The 14,225-nt window shown below is 38.3% G+C and overlaps 1 protein-coding gene across 2 annotated transcripts in view; it reads left to right on the top strand.

The window, feature by feature from the left end:
- YIPF7 (Yip1 domain family member 7) overlaps window positions 1-9,442 on the top strand; it is a 33,055-nt gene extending 23,613 nt beyond the window's left edge. The window contains exons 5-6 of one of the 2 annotated variants that reach the window (XM_047719203.1): window positions 1,024-1,205; window positions 4,224-9,442. In XM_047719203.1, coding sequence (XP_047575159.1) covers window positions 1,024-1,205; window positions 4,224-4,386 — 345 coding nt within the window. In that variant the 3' untranslated portion in view covers window positions 4,387-9,442. The remainder of the gene's footprint in view (window positions 1-1,023; window positions 1,206-4,223) is intronic. The other variant, XM_047719204.1, reaches the window with a different exon arrangement.
- Window positions 9,443-14,225: the final 4,783 nt, after the last annotated feature.

Below are 14,225 nucleotides of genomic sequence, written 5' to 3'. Positions count from 1 at the left end.
GTAGCAAACATTAAAATATCCCCTTTTGAATCAATAATAGTTTGTGACTTTCTCTGGGTGAGTTTAATGGGACTATTTCAGCTCTCAATGCCTAGTGCCTGTGGGAGATGGCTATTTTTATGAGTCCTGTATTTTTATGAGTGTTGTATCCTGAACACTACTGATTTCCCTTTAACAGTACTTCTTTTATGATTCAGTACCAGTTGGTTTATATAAACCAGGTTTTCATAAATTATGTTCAGTTAAACTGGTAATAGGAATTAGGAAAACAAAGGATTCTGTGGTCAAATAAGTTTAGGATACGCTAAAAGGTCAAGTTAAAAAAGGTTTAAAAAGGTCAAGTAAGTCCCGTTATTTTAAGACTTGGGAGAGCTCCTATAGGTGTCCAACATCTAATTTTAGAACCAGACTGGCTAGGTTCCACACCAAGTTGCACCGCTTAACATTTTATTTTCTGCAAGTTGTATATTCTCTTCACCTTAGTTTCCTCATGGGTAAAATGAGTATAATAATGGTACCTACCTCATAAGGTTGTTGTGTGGATTAAATAATTTAATACATGTGAAATGCTTAGAATAGGATCTAACAGTAAATCCTGTAGGTATTGGTTAACATTACTCATTTGCCTTGTAAAATCTTCAAAATGAAATTAGGTTTTTTTTCATCCATTAATTCATTCATTTAATTATTTAACAAATAGGGAGAGTAAGTATATTCTTACTTATGTCTTGTACTTCTAGTAGGTGATATATGATTTTTTTAAAAAACCTTGAAATTTTTTTCATCTTTTCAGTGGCATGCACGCCACCCCCCCTGAATATAACCAGGAGTATTTCTTTTCAGGACTGAAGTCATACGATAGTCAGTGTTTTCTCCAGAACTCCCAGTCTCCTGATGACTGTGCCCGAAAGACATGAAACAGTGTTGAGCTGATTGATTCTAAAATGCTCTCTGCTCTGTTGACATTCCAATTTCCTCTTGATCTTTGTTGTGTGTTCACCTGTGTCCTTCCCATTGTTTCAGGCAGGAAAAGTTCAGTTCGGTTATGTGTATGGCATGAGTGCCATAGGTTGCCTGGGGATTCACACCTTACTAAACTTGATGAGCTCTTCAGGGGCGTCTTACGGCTGCGTGGCAAGCGTCCTGGGCTACTGTCTGCTCCCCATGGTCATCCTGTCCAGCTGCGCCATCTTCTTTTCACTGCAGTAAGTGCCTGCGTGCCCTAATGGACCCCACGTGCCCAGTCCTCTCTCAGGCTTGCCACACTGGGGTGACAGTTAACCTCTTTTCTGAACTTTTTGGGAATGGAATTGGGGAAACTTTGGCTATTAAAAGTGACAGATTCAGGAAAGTGGGTCAGTTTGGGCTCAGGTACTGTTCCTATTTGGATGATGTAAACAATAAATTCAACCAAGTTATCTGTGAAAGTGGCACTTTGGAGGTGGTTGCAGTCTTCAGTACGAACCATAGTCTAGGGTAATAGAACAACTGCATGAATTCACTTGTTTGATTTTGGAAGAGGAGCTGCCTGGTGAACACTGACGAATTGCTTCAGCTCCCAGGCATTCTGCCTTTGAGGCAGCAAGCAACTGTGCTTTCTCAGCTGGGCTCCTTGCAGTGAAGAATTCCCAGGAACCCTGATGAGGATATTAATGCTGGAGAACTTTATAGCGTATATGCTCAGCCAATAGATTTTTTTTTTTTTCTTTTTTACTTCCTGGGAAGTTAGGATTTGCAATTCAAAACTATTAATGAGGATCCAGTAGATATATTTCTGTTGGGCAATTTCCCAGGGCATATGAACGAACATCACTACCACAGTTTGGGGAGAGCAAGTAATTACATAGTCTTTTGTCCCCTACGTGCTCAGAACTCAATAAACATTTGCCATCAGTGCCCATTCTTCCGCATCCAAAGGAGACACAATTTGCAATTTTTTGGAAGATCCACATTTTAGGTTATCAACACTACACTGGATAGTGTATTATATAAAAAAACTTACCAATGCCAAAGGTAGACGTTGTAGGAGAGCCTTTACAAATTTTGTTTAGATGTCTCATTTAGTTTTTTAATAACATTATTGAGAGGGACTTAGTTGGAAATGCTTCTTTGTTTTAATATGGTCCCATATATATATATATATATATTTATTTATTTATTTAGCTCAAGTGGGAGGGGCAGAAGGAGAGGGAGAGAATCCCAAGCGGGTTCTTTAGCAAGCTTTTCCATTTACTGTGTTGTTAATACATTTGACATGTTAATGCAGAGTTTAGTTCTACAACTTCTATTTTGTTGAAAGCTTTTGCCAAAGAATGCTGTAATCATTTACGATTTAAAAATTTGAAATTTAAAACATTATTTCCAGCAAAGTTAAGATGCTCTATTTGAGCATCTCAAATGACTTCAGATTATTAGGGGAAGAAAATAACAACTAAAATGAGATTTTGAGAATCATCAGAAGTCTGGACCCTTTTTCATTGGAGATTCATTCTGAAATGATAAAGGATGATTTAGAAATCTTTTAAATTATATTAAAGGAGAGTAAATTATCCAACCCCCTAAGACTATTACACTGAAATTTCCTTTTTGGGCATAATACTATATCATTCAAATCAATCACATATAATTTTACATTTTCATTCAAAAAACATGTATATTAGGTTGACCTATAAATGTTTCCTAATATATATTTATTAAACCAATGCATATCATATTTATTAGAGGACACTTTAAGTATTTTTGGTTTATTTATAATCCACAGCATCAGAAGCCATATACTGTATAGTTTTTCATTTGTTTTTCTCTGGTTCAGTTATTAAAAGTAAATATTTTTGTCATTCTCACAAATAATAAACATAATTCTCAACTTCAGATTATACCAGGATCGAGTGAGACAGTGTAGTTTGATGGTGAAAGGAGCAACGTGGCATTGGGAATTAGGAGATCTTGACCTAATGCCATTGCACTGTGTAATTTTCCTCATGTCACTTCATCGATCTAAAGCTGGGGACTAGCTATCTTGTGATCTTTTGTAGATTTTACAGCTTATTTTTCTAAATAACACATTCTGTTTTGCACATAAGGAATGAAATTCACTCTTTACTCCCATACCTCCTCTTTTATCCCCATGGTGGCTAGACTTAACTACCTTATTTACCCATTCGTTCTTTTTTTTAAATATTTTTTTAAAATTTATTTATTTGACATACAGAGATCACAAGCAGGCAGAGAGGCGGGCAGAGAGAGAGGGAGGAGGAAGCAGGCTCCCTGCTGAGCAGAGAGCCTGTTGAGGGGCTGGATCCCAGGACCCTGGGATCATGACCTGAGCTGAAAGCAGAGGCTTTAACCTACTGAGCCACCCAGGCGGCCCTACCCAGTCATTCTTTCAGAGCCTATTGCCTCCACAGTTATTTTTGATGATATCAATTGGAACAAATCCATCCCAATATTCTAAAAAATCCACAATACACCTACAAAAGGAATCTTCAGCAATGAGGTGGGAGGCCACACACAAAATTGTGTTCCCTACTTGAAGTGTGTCTATCTATTTCAGATAGAAACCTGAAAAGCGGACATGGGAGCAGTGGGGACGAGGCCCCCAGCTGGATTACAAGTCCAGTTTTCCTTCTGTTCATACCATGCATCAATTTGGAAAGAGAGTGTGGGAAAAAGAATGTGTAATTATAAAAGAAAACCCTAAGCATAGTTGTTGTTTTTTTTAAACATTTTTTAAAAATATTTTATTTATTTATTTGAGAGAGAGAGAAAGCATGAGAGGGGAGGGTCAGAGAGAGAAGCAGACTCCCTGCTGAGCAGGGAGCCTGATGTTGGACTCAATCCCAGGACTCTGAGATCATGACCTGAGCCGAAGGCAGTTGCTTAACCAACTGAGCCACCCAGGCTCCCCTAAGCATAGTTTTTATAAAAGATTTTCAGGAATTGGGATTTGAATGTTGACAGATGACGGTAACTGTAGGTGAGTTTTGTACTCCTATGAGTTCAAGTTTTACTGAAGTATAAAATGTTTACCTCTGATGGGGAATTTGACTCACAAATTTTCAAGCTGGCCACGGCCTTTGACTTCATACAGTTCCTCACCCTCATTTTGCGAATGGAGAAAGTAGTTAAAAATATTGTACCAAGGACGTTTCAGAAGCAGCTTTGATTCAATAATCTCCTTTTCTCATGATATAGGGTAATCATCTCTTTTGTCTTTGCTATAGGGGCACCTTCGGAACTGTGTTGGCACTGGTCATTGTTGGCTGGTGTAGTCTGTCGGCTTCCAAAATCTTCAGTTCTGCCTTGGGCATGGAGGGACAACAGCTTCTCATTGCCTACCCTTGTGGCTTACTTTATGGACTTTTTGCCCTCCTAACAGTTTTCTGAAGAGTATTTGAGATGGCGTTTCAAGATTCTATTTGTTTCCTGTTCATATTATCCTGGAAATGTGTTAGCATTCAAATTCGGTAATATGATTTCTGCTTTATTGCTGTTGAGAGAATAATAAGCAAAGAGACAAAACAGCACTTAAGGCTGGTACTTTAATAACTTGTTTGGTTTGAATGATGTTTTGCTTTTTGGTTTGGTGCATTAAAACATTTTAAAATGCTTTAAAATCAAAGGGGATATAGTTGTTGTACTGATGCTGTACCCTGCTTTTCTCAATGGATCTATTTTTAAGAAATTGTGAGTAAATAAAATCATATGATGACTGTGTAAAGTAAAGCAATGGTGAGCCTTTTGAGAAAAGCTCATGACAATTCAAACTACGCGTTACTGGTTAAGGTCACCCTGTCTAGCACCTTTGAAGAATTGCAGGGGAAGGTTATATAGGGTTTAATTTACCTGAGAGCTCAAAGAACCTCCTGTTTTTCAGTTCATTTACTGTAACATCTGTTCTTTTGTCCCGTTTGAACAATGCATTAACTCACCAATTTTCAAGGCTTCTTTCTAGGTTTAGATGCCATGGTTCATTATTAAAATTTCTTCCTTTCCTATGTCCTCAGTAACCTTACCGTTTGCTTTCTAAACAATCACATGTGATGAGAGGGAAGCCCACTTGTTTCATTTTAATATTATTATATTTTAAATGGCTCCACAGTTCTGCCTTTTGAATCCTACGACATTGTCCTACTGAACTTGTTTTCACAATTTGTGAGATGATTATATCACACCACTCCTTCACTGCTCAAGTCTCCAATACTCTTCCCATATTTCTCACTGTTGGTTGATGATCTTTCTTTGCATTTTATTGAAAAGAAGAAAAGTACTGCATCTTCCCACCAACAGAATATATATATGCATGTATGTGTGTGCGTGCACACACACACACACACACACACACACACACATGCGCGAGTATTCTGCATTCCCTCCTGACCCTGTCTCTTCTCTTCACAGCCAGCCCGTCCACCTATATAAATAATATTTTTCTCTTGATCTATGTAAATTCTGATTCCAGTTCCAATGTGTAGGGTTTTTTCCCCCCACACCACCAAGCAATGCTCCAATACCAGCTGGACACCTTCCAATTTGATTCAGTTCTGATACTGTCTACCTGGTTATAGTTCAGACCTCACAGGTTAAGGACTCAGTCCACAAGTCTGCTCCTGGCCCCCATTTCAGATGCCAATTGCAAGTCCAGGCTGTTACCTGTACTTCTGACCAACCAGTTATAGACTGAAGGTTCCTACGACCTCTTCCTTGGGTTTAGTTAATTTGCTAGGGCAGCTCACAGAACTCAGAGAAACATTTTACTTACTAGATTGCCAGTTTATTATAAAAGGATATAACTGAGGGACAGCCAGAAGGAAGAGATGCAAAGTATGGGAAAAGGACACACAGCTCCCTTGCCCTCTCTAAATATGTCGTTCTCCTGGTAACTCCCCATGCTCACCAATCCAGAAGCTTCCTGGTCCTTTTGAGTTTTTATGGAGGGTTACATAAGCATGATTGATTAAATCATTGGCCATTGCTGACTGAATTCAACCCCCAGCCTCTCTTTCTTTCCAGGAAGTTGGGGAGTGGGACTGGAATTTCAACTTTTGGTTCCCTTGGCACCCAGCCCCCAGCCTTAGGGGTTTTCCCAAAGTCACCTCATTAACATCATAACAAAAGACAGCCTTAGGAAATGTCAAGGGTTTTAGGAGTTTTGAACCAGAAACAGGAGTGAAGACCAAATGTATATTTCATATTATAAGTCACAGTATCACACCTCGAATGTATATTTCATATTATAAGTCACAGTATCACACCTGTCACTCATAATCAAAACATAAATATGTTTCATTATCTCTTATCTTAAAAAAAATCCTTTGATTCGTTGTCACTCTCCAGTGAGGGCCCATTTCTGTACCAAAAATCTTTGAAACAGGTGTCTCTTGTCTCTGCCTCCACTTTATCACTACTTATTCTCTCTCTTTTACTGTCCAGCCAAGATTCATTACCCTATTCATCGAGGCCACCTTTGTCAAATCAGCAGTAACCCACATCTGGCCAAGTCCAATGGTCAAGTCTCAATCATCCATTTTATTTTAACATTTTGTTTGAATTATTGATCACACTCCTCACCAACTCCTATGCTGAAGCCCTTCACTAGACTTCTGGGACATCACACATTTTTTTTTTTTTTTTCCAGTCTCACTGATAGCTCCTTCTCAATTCTTTGAGTGGGCTTTCTTCCTTTTCTCAATCTTAAATCTCTTCTGTATATACCCACTTACTAGATGAGCTCATTTAATTGCATAGCTTTAAAATCTAATGGTTCCTAAATTTCCATCTCTCATCCAGCAATCTCCCCTAAGCTCTGGACATGAGCCACAAGCCATCCGAGTGCTCAGTCTAAAAACTAGTAGTCTGTTTTCATCACTGTTACTTTTACTTCCAACATCTAATTCATCAGAACATCCTGTTGACTCTGTAATCAAAATGTATCTGAAATTTGACTATGTCTCATGAGTTCATTCATTGCCAATGCTACTTCAAGCCATTATCATCTGCTGTCTAACTGAAGCAATCTTCTTACTGGTTTCCAGCTTCCATTTTCTCCCCAATAGGTTTTCTACACACAGAACCTTCATGATCCTTTAAAAGTGTAAATCAGTTGTGTTATCTCAAGTCCAGGGCCCTTCAATGGCTTTCATTCATATTTACAATAGAATTCAACTACCTTTTCATAGTTCAGAAGCTTATTATTCAAAGACTGGTCCTCAGAACAACAGCAATAAAATCCTCTGGAAGATTGTTAGAAATTCAGAATCCCAACCCTTGCCCCAGACCAACTGAGCCAGAGTCTGTGTTTTAACAAGATCCTAGATGATTTGTATGCGCAACAAGTCTCGAAAAGCACTAGTGGAGAGAAGAAGGCCTTGACTGAAGGTCTGACCATGATTTGCCTTCCTGACCTGCCACTCTCTCCCTTGTTCCCTGGTTTTATTGCTACTTCTTAGACAACCAAGTTTATCCACCTCAAGATCTTTATAACCGTTCAGTCTACCCGCAATATTCTTCCTCCAAATGTTTCATATCGTTCAGGTCTCTGTTCATATTTTACCTCCTTAGAGAGGCCTTTACTGGCTATTCTTTCTGAAACAGTACCCAGTACCCCTCCTTGCTTTGCTCAGTCTACTGCCTTACCTTCCCAGAGGTCTTACAATTTACCTGAAATTATGTTATTTGTTTCTTTGTTTTCTTTCTTTAAACGCTTCAAGGCCAGAGACCTTGTCTATCTACAACAGTTCCTGACAAAAAATAGCAGATTAATACATATTTATTGAATGAATGCATGAATAAGACTGGTTTGATATTGATTATTGTAGTAAACAAGACAACCAAGGTTACAGCCTAATAGAAATGGCAGTGGCAATGGGGGGGGGGAAATAGACAATAAACAAGTAAACAGTAAATAAACAAGACAATTACAAACGTAGGAGAAGAACAGTAAGGTAGGAATGTTAGAAAAGAAGGCGGGACTTGAGTAAATGTTGGACTTCTGTAGTTTATAACCCACTAATGGGCCTGTTAGTGAAGCATGGAATTTTCTTAAAATCTTGTTCTATTTGGACTGAGATGGTCCTACTGACTCTTTGTTTAAGAGACATGAAGCACCAATGCTGTTTGTTTAAGTGATTTATTTATGAAATCATCCTATTGCTTAGCTATGCATTTACATGATAGACTTAAAATTTTTACCTTTCGAAAGTGCTTTTACTGAAAGAAATTATAGGTAAAAATTGCTCTAAATTCAGGACGTAAGCTGACATTTTCTATGCATAGAAATAGTCATAGCAGAAAAGGTTTGATGTTTTTACTATGAAAAATTATAACCTCCATATAAATATCCACATAAACAAAGTACTAAATATTTCATAACAGCAACACATAAGAATAAATTCTATTTAATAGTTCCTAATGGCAAAATCATGAAATACATAAGAATTAATGTAAAAATAAATATAGATGATCTCTATGAAAATAATTACAAAATACTAGATTCATTTTTTAGGAAGGCTAGAATATGCAGATGGGTATACTATATCCCAGGATAAGAAATTGAATTTTGTAGAAAAATATCACCAAAATAAATGTATAAGTTTAATATAATTCCAATTAAAATTCCAAAAGTATTTTTCTTGGAAGTTGACAAAGTGATTTTAAGGTTAATCTGAAAAGAATAAGCAAATACATAGCCATGAAAAATCAGAAGTAATCTAAAATTTTGTTACAATAGGCAGTGAGTCAATTATTTTTCATCTCTATGGTCAAATGCTCCGTAACGATAGAAAAATAAATTTTGAAGAATCATGATAAAATACATGTATTAAATTCTCATAAGTTTTATACTTACTATGGGTTGACCTGGATGGTTTATATTATTAACTCACTTAATTTCCACAGTAACTTTATGACGTATTCTTACCATTACCTCCATTTTACAGATGAGGCTACTGGGTTACTAAAAGGCAAAATTACTTGCTCAAGGTTATTTAACCCACAACCAGGATTTGAATCAGGGAAGCCTGACTCCAAAGTCCATAACCACAACCATAACCACAACATAACACTGTCTATTACTGAGCAAAACCCCTCATTACATCTTCAGGGCCACCAACATGTCTACTATTTATTCTACTCAGATTTATCCTTTCCCCCTCAACCTTGGCCATTGCTGGATAGAACCAAAAAGCCTTACCTGACGGAGAATAACAATATAGAAGAAGAAATCCAGAATGTCTAAAAGGACTAAAATGTTACCTTCATGATTCCTGGGCCCATTTCTTAACTCTAGTTGGAAGAAGTTATGCATATTCAGATCTAGTTAGCATTTAGATAGGAAAATCTCACAAAATATTGGCCTCTTCTCAACTCCAAGTTATAATGAGTGTATTATATGGATTTGTATGGAATGGAGATACTTTTCTTTTTTAATAAATGGTGAAATTTATTTATGTTCAGTAAAGTATATTATAGAATAAGTAATAAAGTGAAAAGAACCATAATTAGGGTACTCAACTAGAAATATATGGTTTTGGTTTAATAGACTCTGACAACACTTTTCCCTTTCCTCAAATGTTTTCAACTTTTTTTTTTTTAATTCTGAGAATGTGACATTTTTCCACTTTTCTGTCTTTACTGGTTGGATAAAAGTTACAGATTGTGTACTAAGGGTAAATGGCACATTCGAAGTCAAGAAATGGCCTTCATTTCTGCAGGAATGATTGGGGACATGTGCTGAAAATAAAAGTCCTGAATTACTTAGATTCAAGTGCCCCAGTTCACAACAGTTTAACTAGGGCAGTGGCCTTTGCAACATTTGAGGACAGATGTTTTCCCACTCTGCCCTGGTTCCCAGCGAAGAATGCCAACTGTGAGACCACACTGATGATCTCCCGCTCCTCTTTTTCTTAGAGCACTGTCAGTTCTGTACCATGTCTCAGTGACACAGTCAAGGATCCATAGCTTTTCAAATCCGTTTTCATTTCTAAGTGGAAGTTCAGAATGATTTTTTGTTTTTTTTTGAAGTTTAAAAACCAATCAGGCTACGTCAGAGAATCTATGATGATGGTGACTAAGTACATATTTTCAGGAAAAAAAGTAGATTTCTTCATGAAGGTAGGATTCGTGGGCCTTTACACTACTAATTAGCCATGCGAAGTGGTGAGGAAATAATATTATGTATATGGACTTTGATGTCAAAGAAAGAAGAAGTAAGGAAGACGGAAAGAACGAAGAAAGGAAGGAAGGAAGGAAGGGGGAAGGAAATCCTAGATTCCGGTCCTGGGTTCTGCATGTAGACAGTTTGGGAACTTTTTTCATACAGAAAATGAAGTCAATGGTGCAGAGTTTGCAAGGAGACCTAAATAAGATACTGCTTATAAATTACGTAGCCTAGTGTCAGCCAGGAACATAGTAATTACTCAGTAAATGAAAACTTGCCCCAGCTCTAATAGGTCCTCTAGGATGAGCTTTTAAGAAAGACTCTTTGCTTTTCCATTAAATCATGAATAAAATTATGAGTAAAGGATAATGACCTCAACTGATATACATACTTAGCGGAAAACAATTGTTTTGACATGGTAATGCCGTTGGTGAAGGATCATGACAAGGCTAGCTAAACTTGTTTTTAAGTGTTACTAGAAATAGTAACACAATTTTATGAATTTGAAATAAAAGTCCTCATTGAAGTTTAATTATGTGTCTACTTAACATCTAAACCTCTTTCTTATTTTCAGGGTATCCCCCACCTGTCCCCAGTCTGCCAGAGCAGAAACCAAAGCAGGCAGTTCTAGCTTCTCTCTCTGACTCCTTCCTGGCAGTCAGGGGCAAGTGAACCAGGATCAGCCAGTTAGATCCTGATGGTTAGCGCCTGGAATCCTGATAAACCAGTAACAAAGAGCGAGGGAAAATTAAAAGTGCTCTTGAGAACAGATATCAGATTCAGGCAGGGGCAAAAGGAGTACTGAAGAACAGCAGGCAAGGGCAAGGAGGCCCCAGGACCTAGTGAAAGGCATGCACAACCTTGGTCGCTGCAGCAGTGAGCTCACCCCCGAAATAGGCACCGCAGTCGGTGTTGCTTTTTAAAATGTGGAAACTATGGAATTTATCCTTACTTAATAAAAAGTGTGGGCCATGTAGATAAGCAGCCATCTGGAACTTCCTTCTGAAGGTCACTTGCTGGACAGGCAGGCGGGGATGAGAGAGAAGCCAGCACAACCACAAGCAAGACTGTGCTTATGTCAAAAGCGTATGAGAGGAACTTTTACAGAATCTTTCCATATTTCTTGGATTCTCTCAGAATGATTATTTGCAGAGGCCCCAAAATGCTGTTTAGTGTTTTTATGTTTGATGTTCTTCATTTTCCCAGAGAGACTGCTGGAAAGAGTCCAAAAAATATATAGAATGTGCAAAGATATTTTTATTCCTAGTATTATTTCTGGAAACACTGACCACAAAAGCATTTATTTTATAGCTATTTGGGTATGACCCTTGGTCTGTCTCTCTGCAAGGAACCATAGAGCCGGGTGTAATATTTTGCACACCTATAACTTTTACTTGCTTTATTTTCTGCCCTGAGTCATGAGTGCTATTAAAAAACAATGCTTAATTAAAATGATAAATCAGAAATATAAATAAATCCTCCCTGATACGCATTAATGCTTCCTCATCCTATTAGAAATACCACTTCCAGGAAGATTTCCCACGTGAAATTCCCTTTATCATCAACTATTCAATAAACCTTTTATCATGTATAAGCTTTGATAATACAATAACTTCCTTAAACAGCCATTAGTATTTACTGAAACATATTTTCATAGATTATTATTTTAGAATAATGAAAAATTCTATTTGCTGATCTTTGCTCTCAATTATAGTTCCATCTTGAGAAGATTCTTCTTAACTTGAGCAGAATGAATTAATCCAGAATATTTTTAAATAATCACCAGAAATGTCTCAGATCATGTGCTCGACTTCACAGAGCTCCAGAACCAGCAGCCAGGGGGTGGTGAGAGGTTCTCTCTTAAATGACCCAGAGCAGCCAATGCCAGGCCTCCTCCCCTCCCCCAGCCCCATGTGTGTAGCCTAAAGGAATAGGCCAGTGGAGTTGTTTGGGTTTGTTGTTGCTGTTGTTGTTTCTGATCCTTCCACTCTGGTTTTCTACTTTTACTTCCCTTCCCTGGGGTAGAAAAAGAAAAATAAAAAAAATTATGTATGTATACAATTGGCTAAAAGGGAGTACCTAAAGAACTAATACATGATGGACATCTACTATATTTCAGTATTTTATACAGAAAGTCTCATTTTACCATCAGAGAAAGCAATGAAGGGGCACCTGGGTGGCTCATTTGGTTAAGTGTTTGCCTTTGGCTCGGGTCATGATCTCAGGGACCTGGGATTGAGCCCTGAGTTGGGTTCCCCGCTCAGCAGGGAGTCTGCTTGCCCTTCTCCCACTGCTCCTCCTCCCTACTGGTATGCTCTCTCTCTCTCACAAAAAAATAAATAAAATCTTTACAAAAAAGAAAAAGCAATGAAAATTTATGCTAATGAAGCATACAAAGAAAGAGAATACATTGTCTTTTTTATGTATTCCCATGGCATCCTGTGTCCACTCCTGAGGTGGGTATTAGAAATGTCTCATTTACGAGTAAAGGTGAAAAGCCAGAGATTGTAGTGGTTCATGGGGACAAAACAGCTACTGTGTTGTTACTAAATGAAGATTTACCACATTTATTTCCTTTAAAACACTTGTCTTGGGGTGCCTGGGTGGCTCAGTGGGTTAAGCCTCTGCCTTTGGCTCAGGTCATGATCTCAGGGTCCTGGGATAGAGCCTGCGTGCGGCTCTCTGCTCAGCAAGGAGCCTGCTTCTCCCTCTCTCTCTGTCTGCTGCTTTGCTTACTTGTGATCTCTCTCTGTGTCAAATAAATAAATATAATCTTTAAAAAGTATTATTAAAAAAAAAAAAAGAAATGCCTCTTTATTTGTCTACATCTCCAGTGGAGCTAAGTGTCTTGAAGATGCTGATTGCATTGCTTTGCTAGGATTGTTATCACAAAGTGCCACAGACTGGGTGTCTTAAGTCCAAGATCATGGTGATTGAAAGTTCAGTTTCTTCTGGGACCTCTCTAATGAGTTTGCAAGTGGCTGCCTCCTGCTGTGTCCTCATGTATTTTTTCCTTAGTCAATTTTTTAAGTCTTAATATCCACTCCTTCTAAGGACACCCATCTTACTGGATTAGGGCCCACCCAAATGACCTCGTTTTACCTTACTTATCCGTTCAAAGGTCCTATCCACAACTACAGTCATATCCTGAAGTACTACAGCTTAGCACTACAACATCTAAACTGGGGGGAGCAGGGGCACAATTCAGTCTACAACACTCTCCATGTCTCATCATTTTTATATCCTTTGTCATTTTATACATCATGAGATTAGTGCTTATCTCTCATACCATCTGTTTAAGTAATTTTCTAATCTCTTCCTCAACTTTCTAAGAACAACAATTTTCCATACTCATTATGGCACACCCCCTCCTCCTACATCCCTCCACAGCATGTAGGCTCTAACAAGAAATATGGCCACTCCCAAAAATTCCTTCCTTCTCTGTGCACATGTGCTACTGACCTTCTTTAATCTGGGCTGCTTGCGACTTACGGTGGAAATGACCATCGTGGTTTTGAGCCCAAGCTTTAGGAGGGCTGGCTGCTTCTGCTTCCTGGCTCTGAAAGCCCTGCACCACTGTTCAAGAAGTTCAGGCTCCTCTGTTGCGATAAGACACTACACAGAGGAGTTCTGAAGTCCAGAAATCTTAGTGATGAAGATGTCTTGGACATAGAGCTCCCACCTTGAGAATATGTTGATGAGAGCTCAAACTAAAAGGACTGTCTCTCCCAAGGACTAACCACTGTCCTTTGAGGGCACAACCACCTCTGGGATCATTTGCCTTCATTAAACCCCCACCCCCATTTTACCACCTTCAGAATGGATGGATTACCATCACCATAGAGAATTACGTTGGACCAGCTCAGTACATAGAGGAGGCAATGAAGGCAGTCTTGGCTCTGTCCAGAGGGAACTCCAAAGCTCTAAACAATCTAATAAAATTAATGTATTTTTAGGACAAACTCTTGCACTTTTCACATAAAACCAATTTCACATAATTTGAAATCTATTCACTGGAGCAACCATCCACAGAATAGTTCTCAAATATTCTTGAACCTGAAATGCCTGT

This window comes from Lutra lutra, chromosome 2, assembly GCF_902655055.1.
Source record: "Lutra lutra chromosome 2, mLutLut1.2, whole genome shotgun sequence".
Taxonomy (NCBI): domain Eukaryota; kingdom Metazoa; phylum Chordata; class Mammalia; order Carnivora; family Mustelidae; genus Lutra; species Lutra lutra.
The sequence above is the reverse complement of the archived record's forward strand: the minus strand, read 5'-3'. Positions and strand labels throughout refer to the sequence as shown.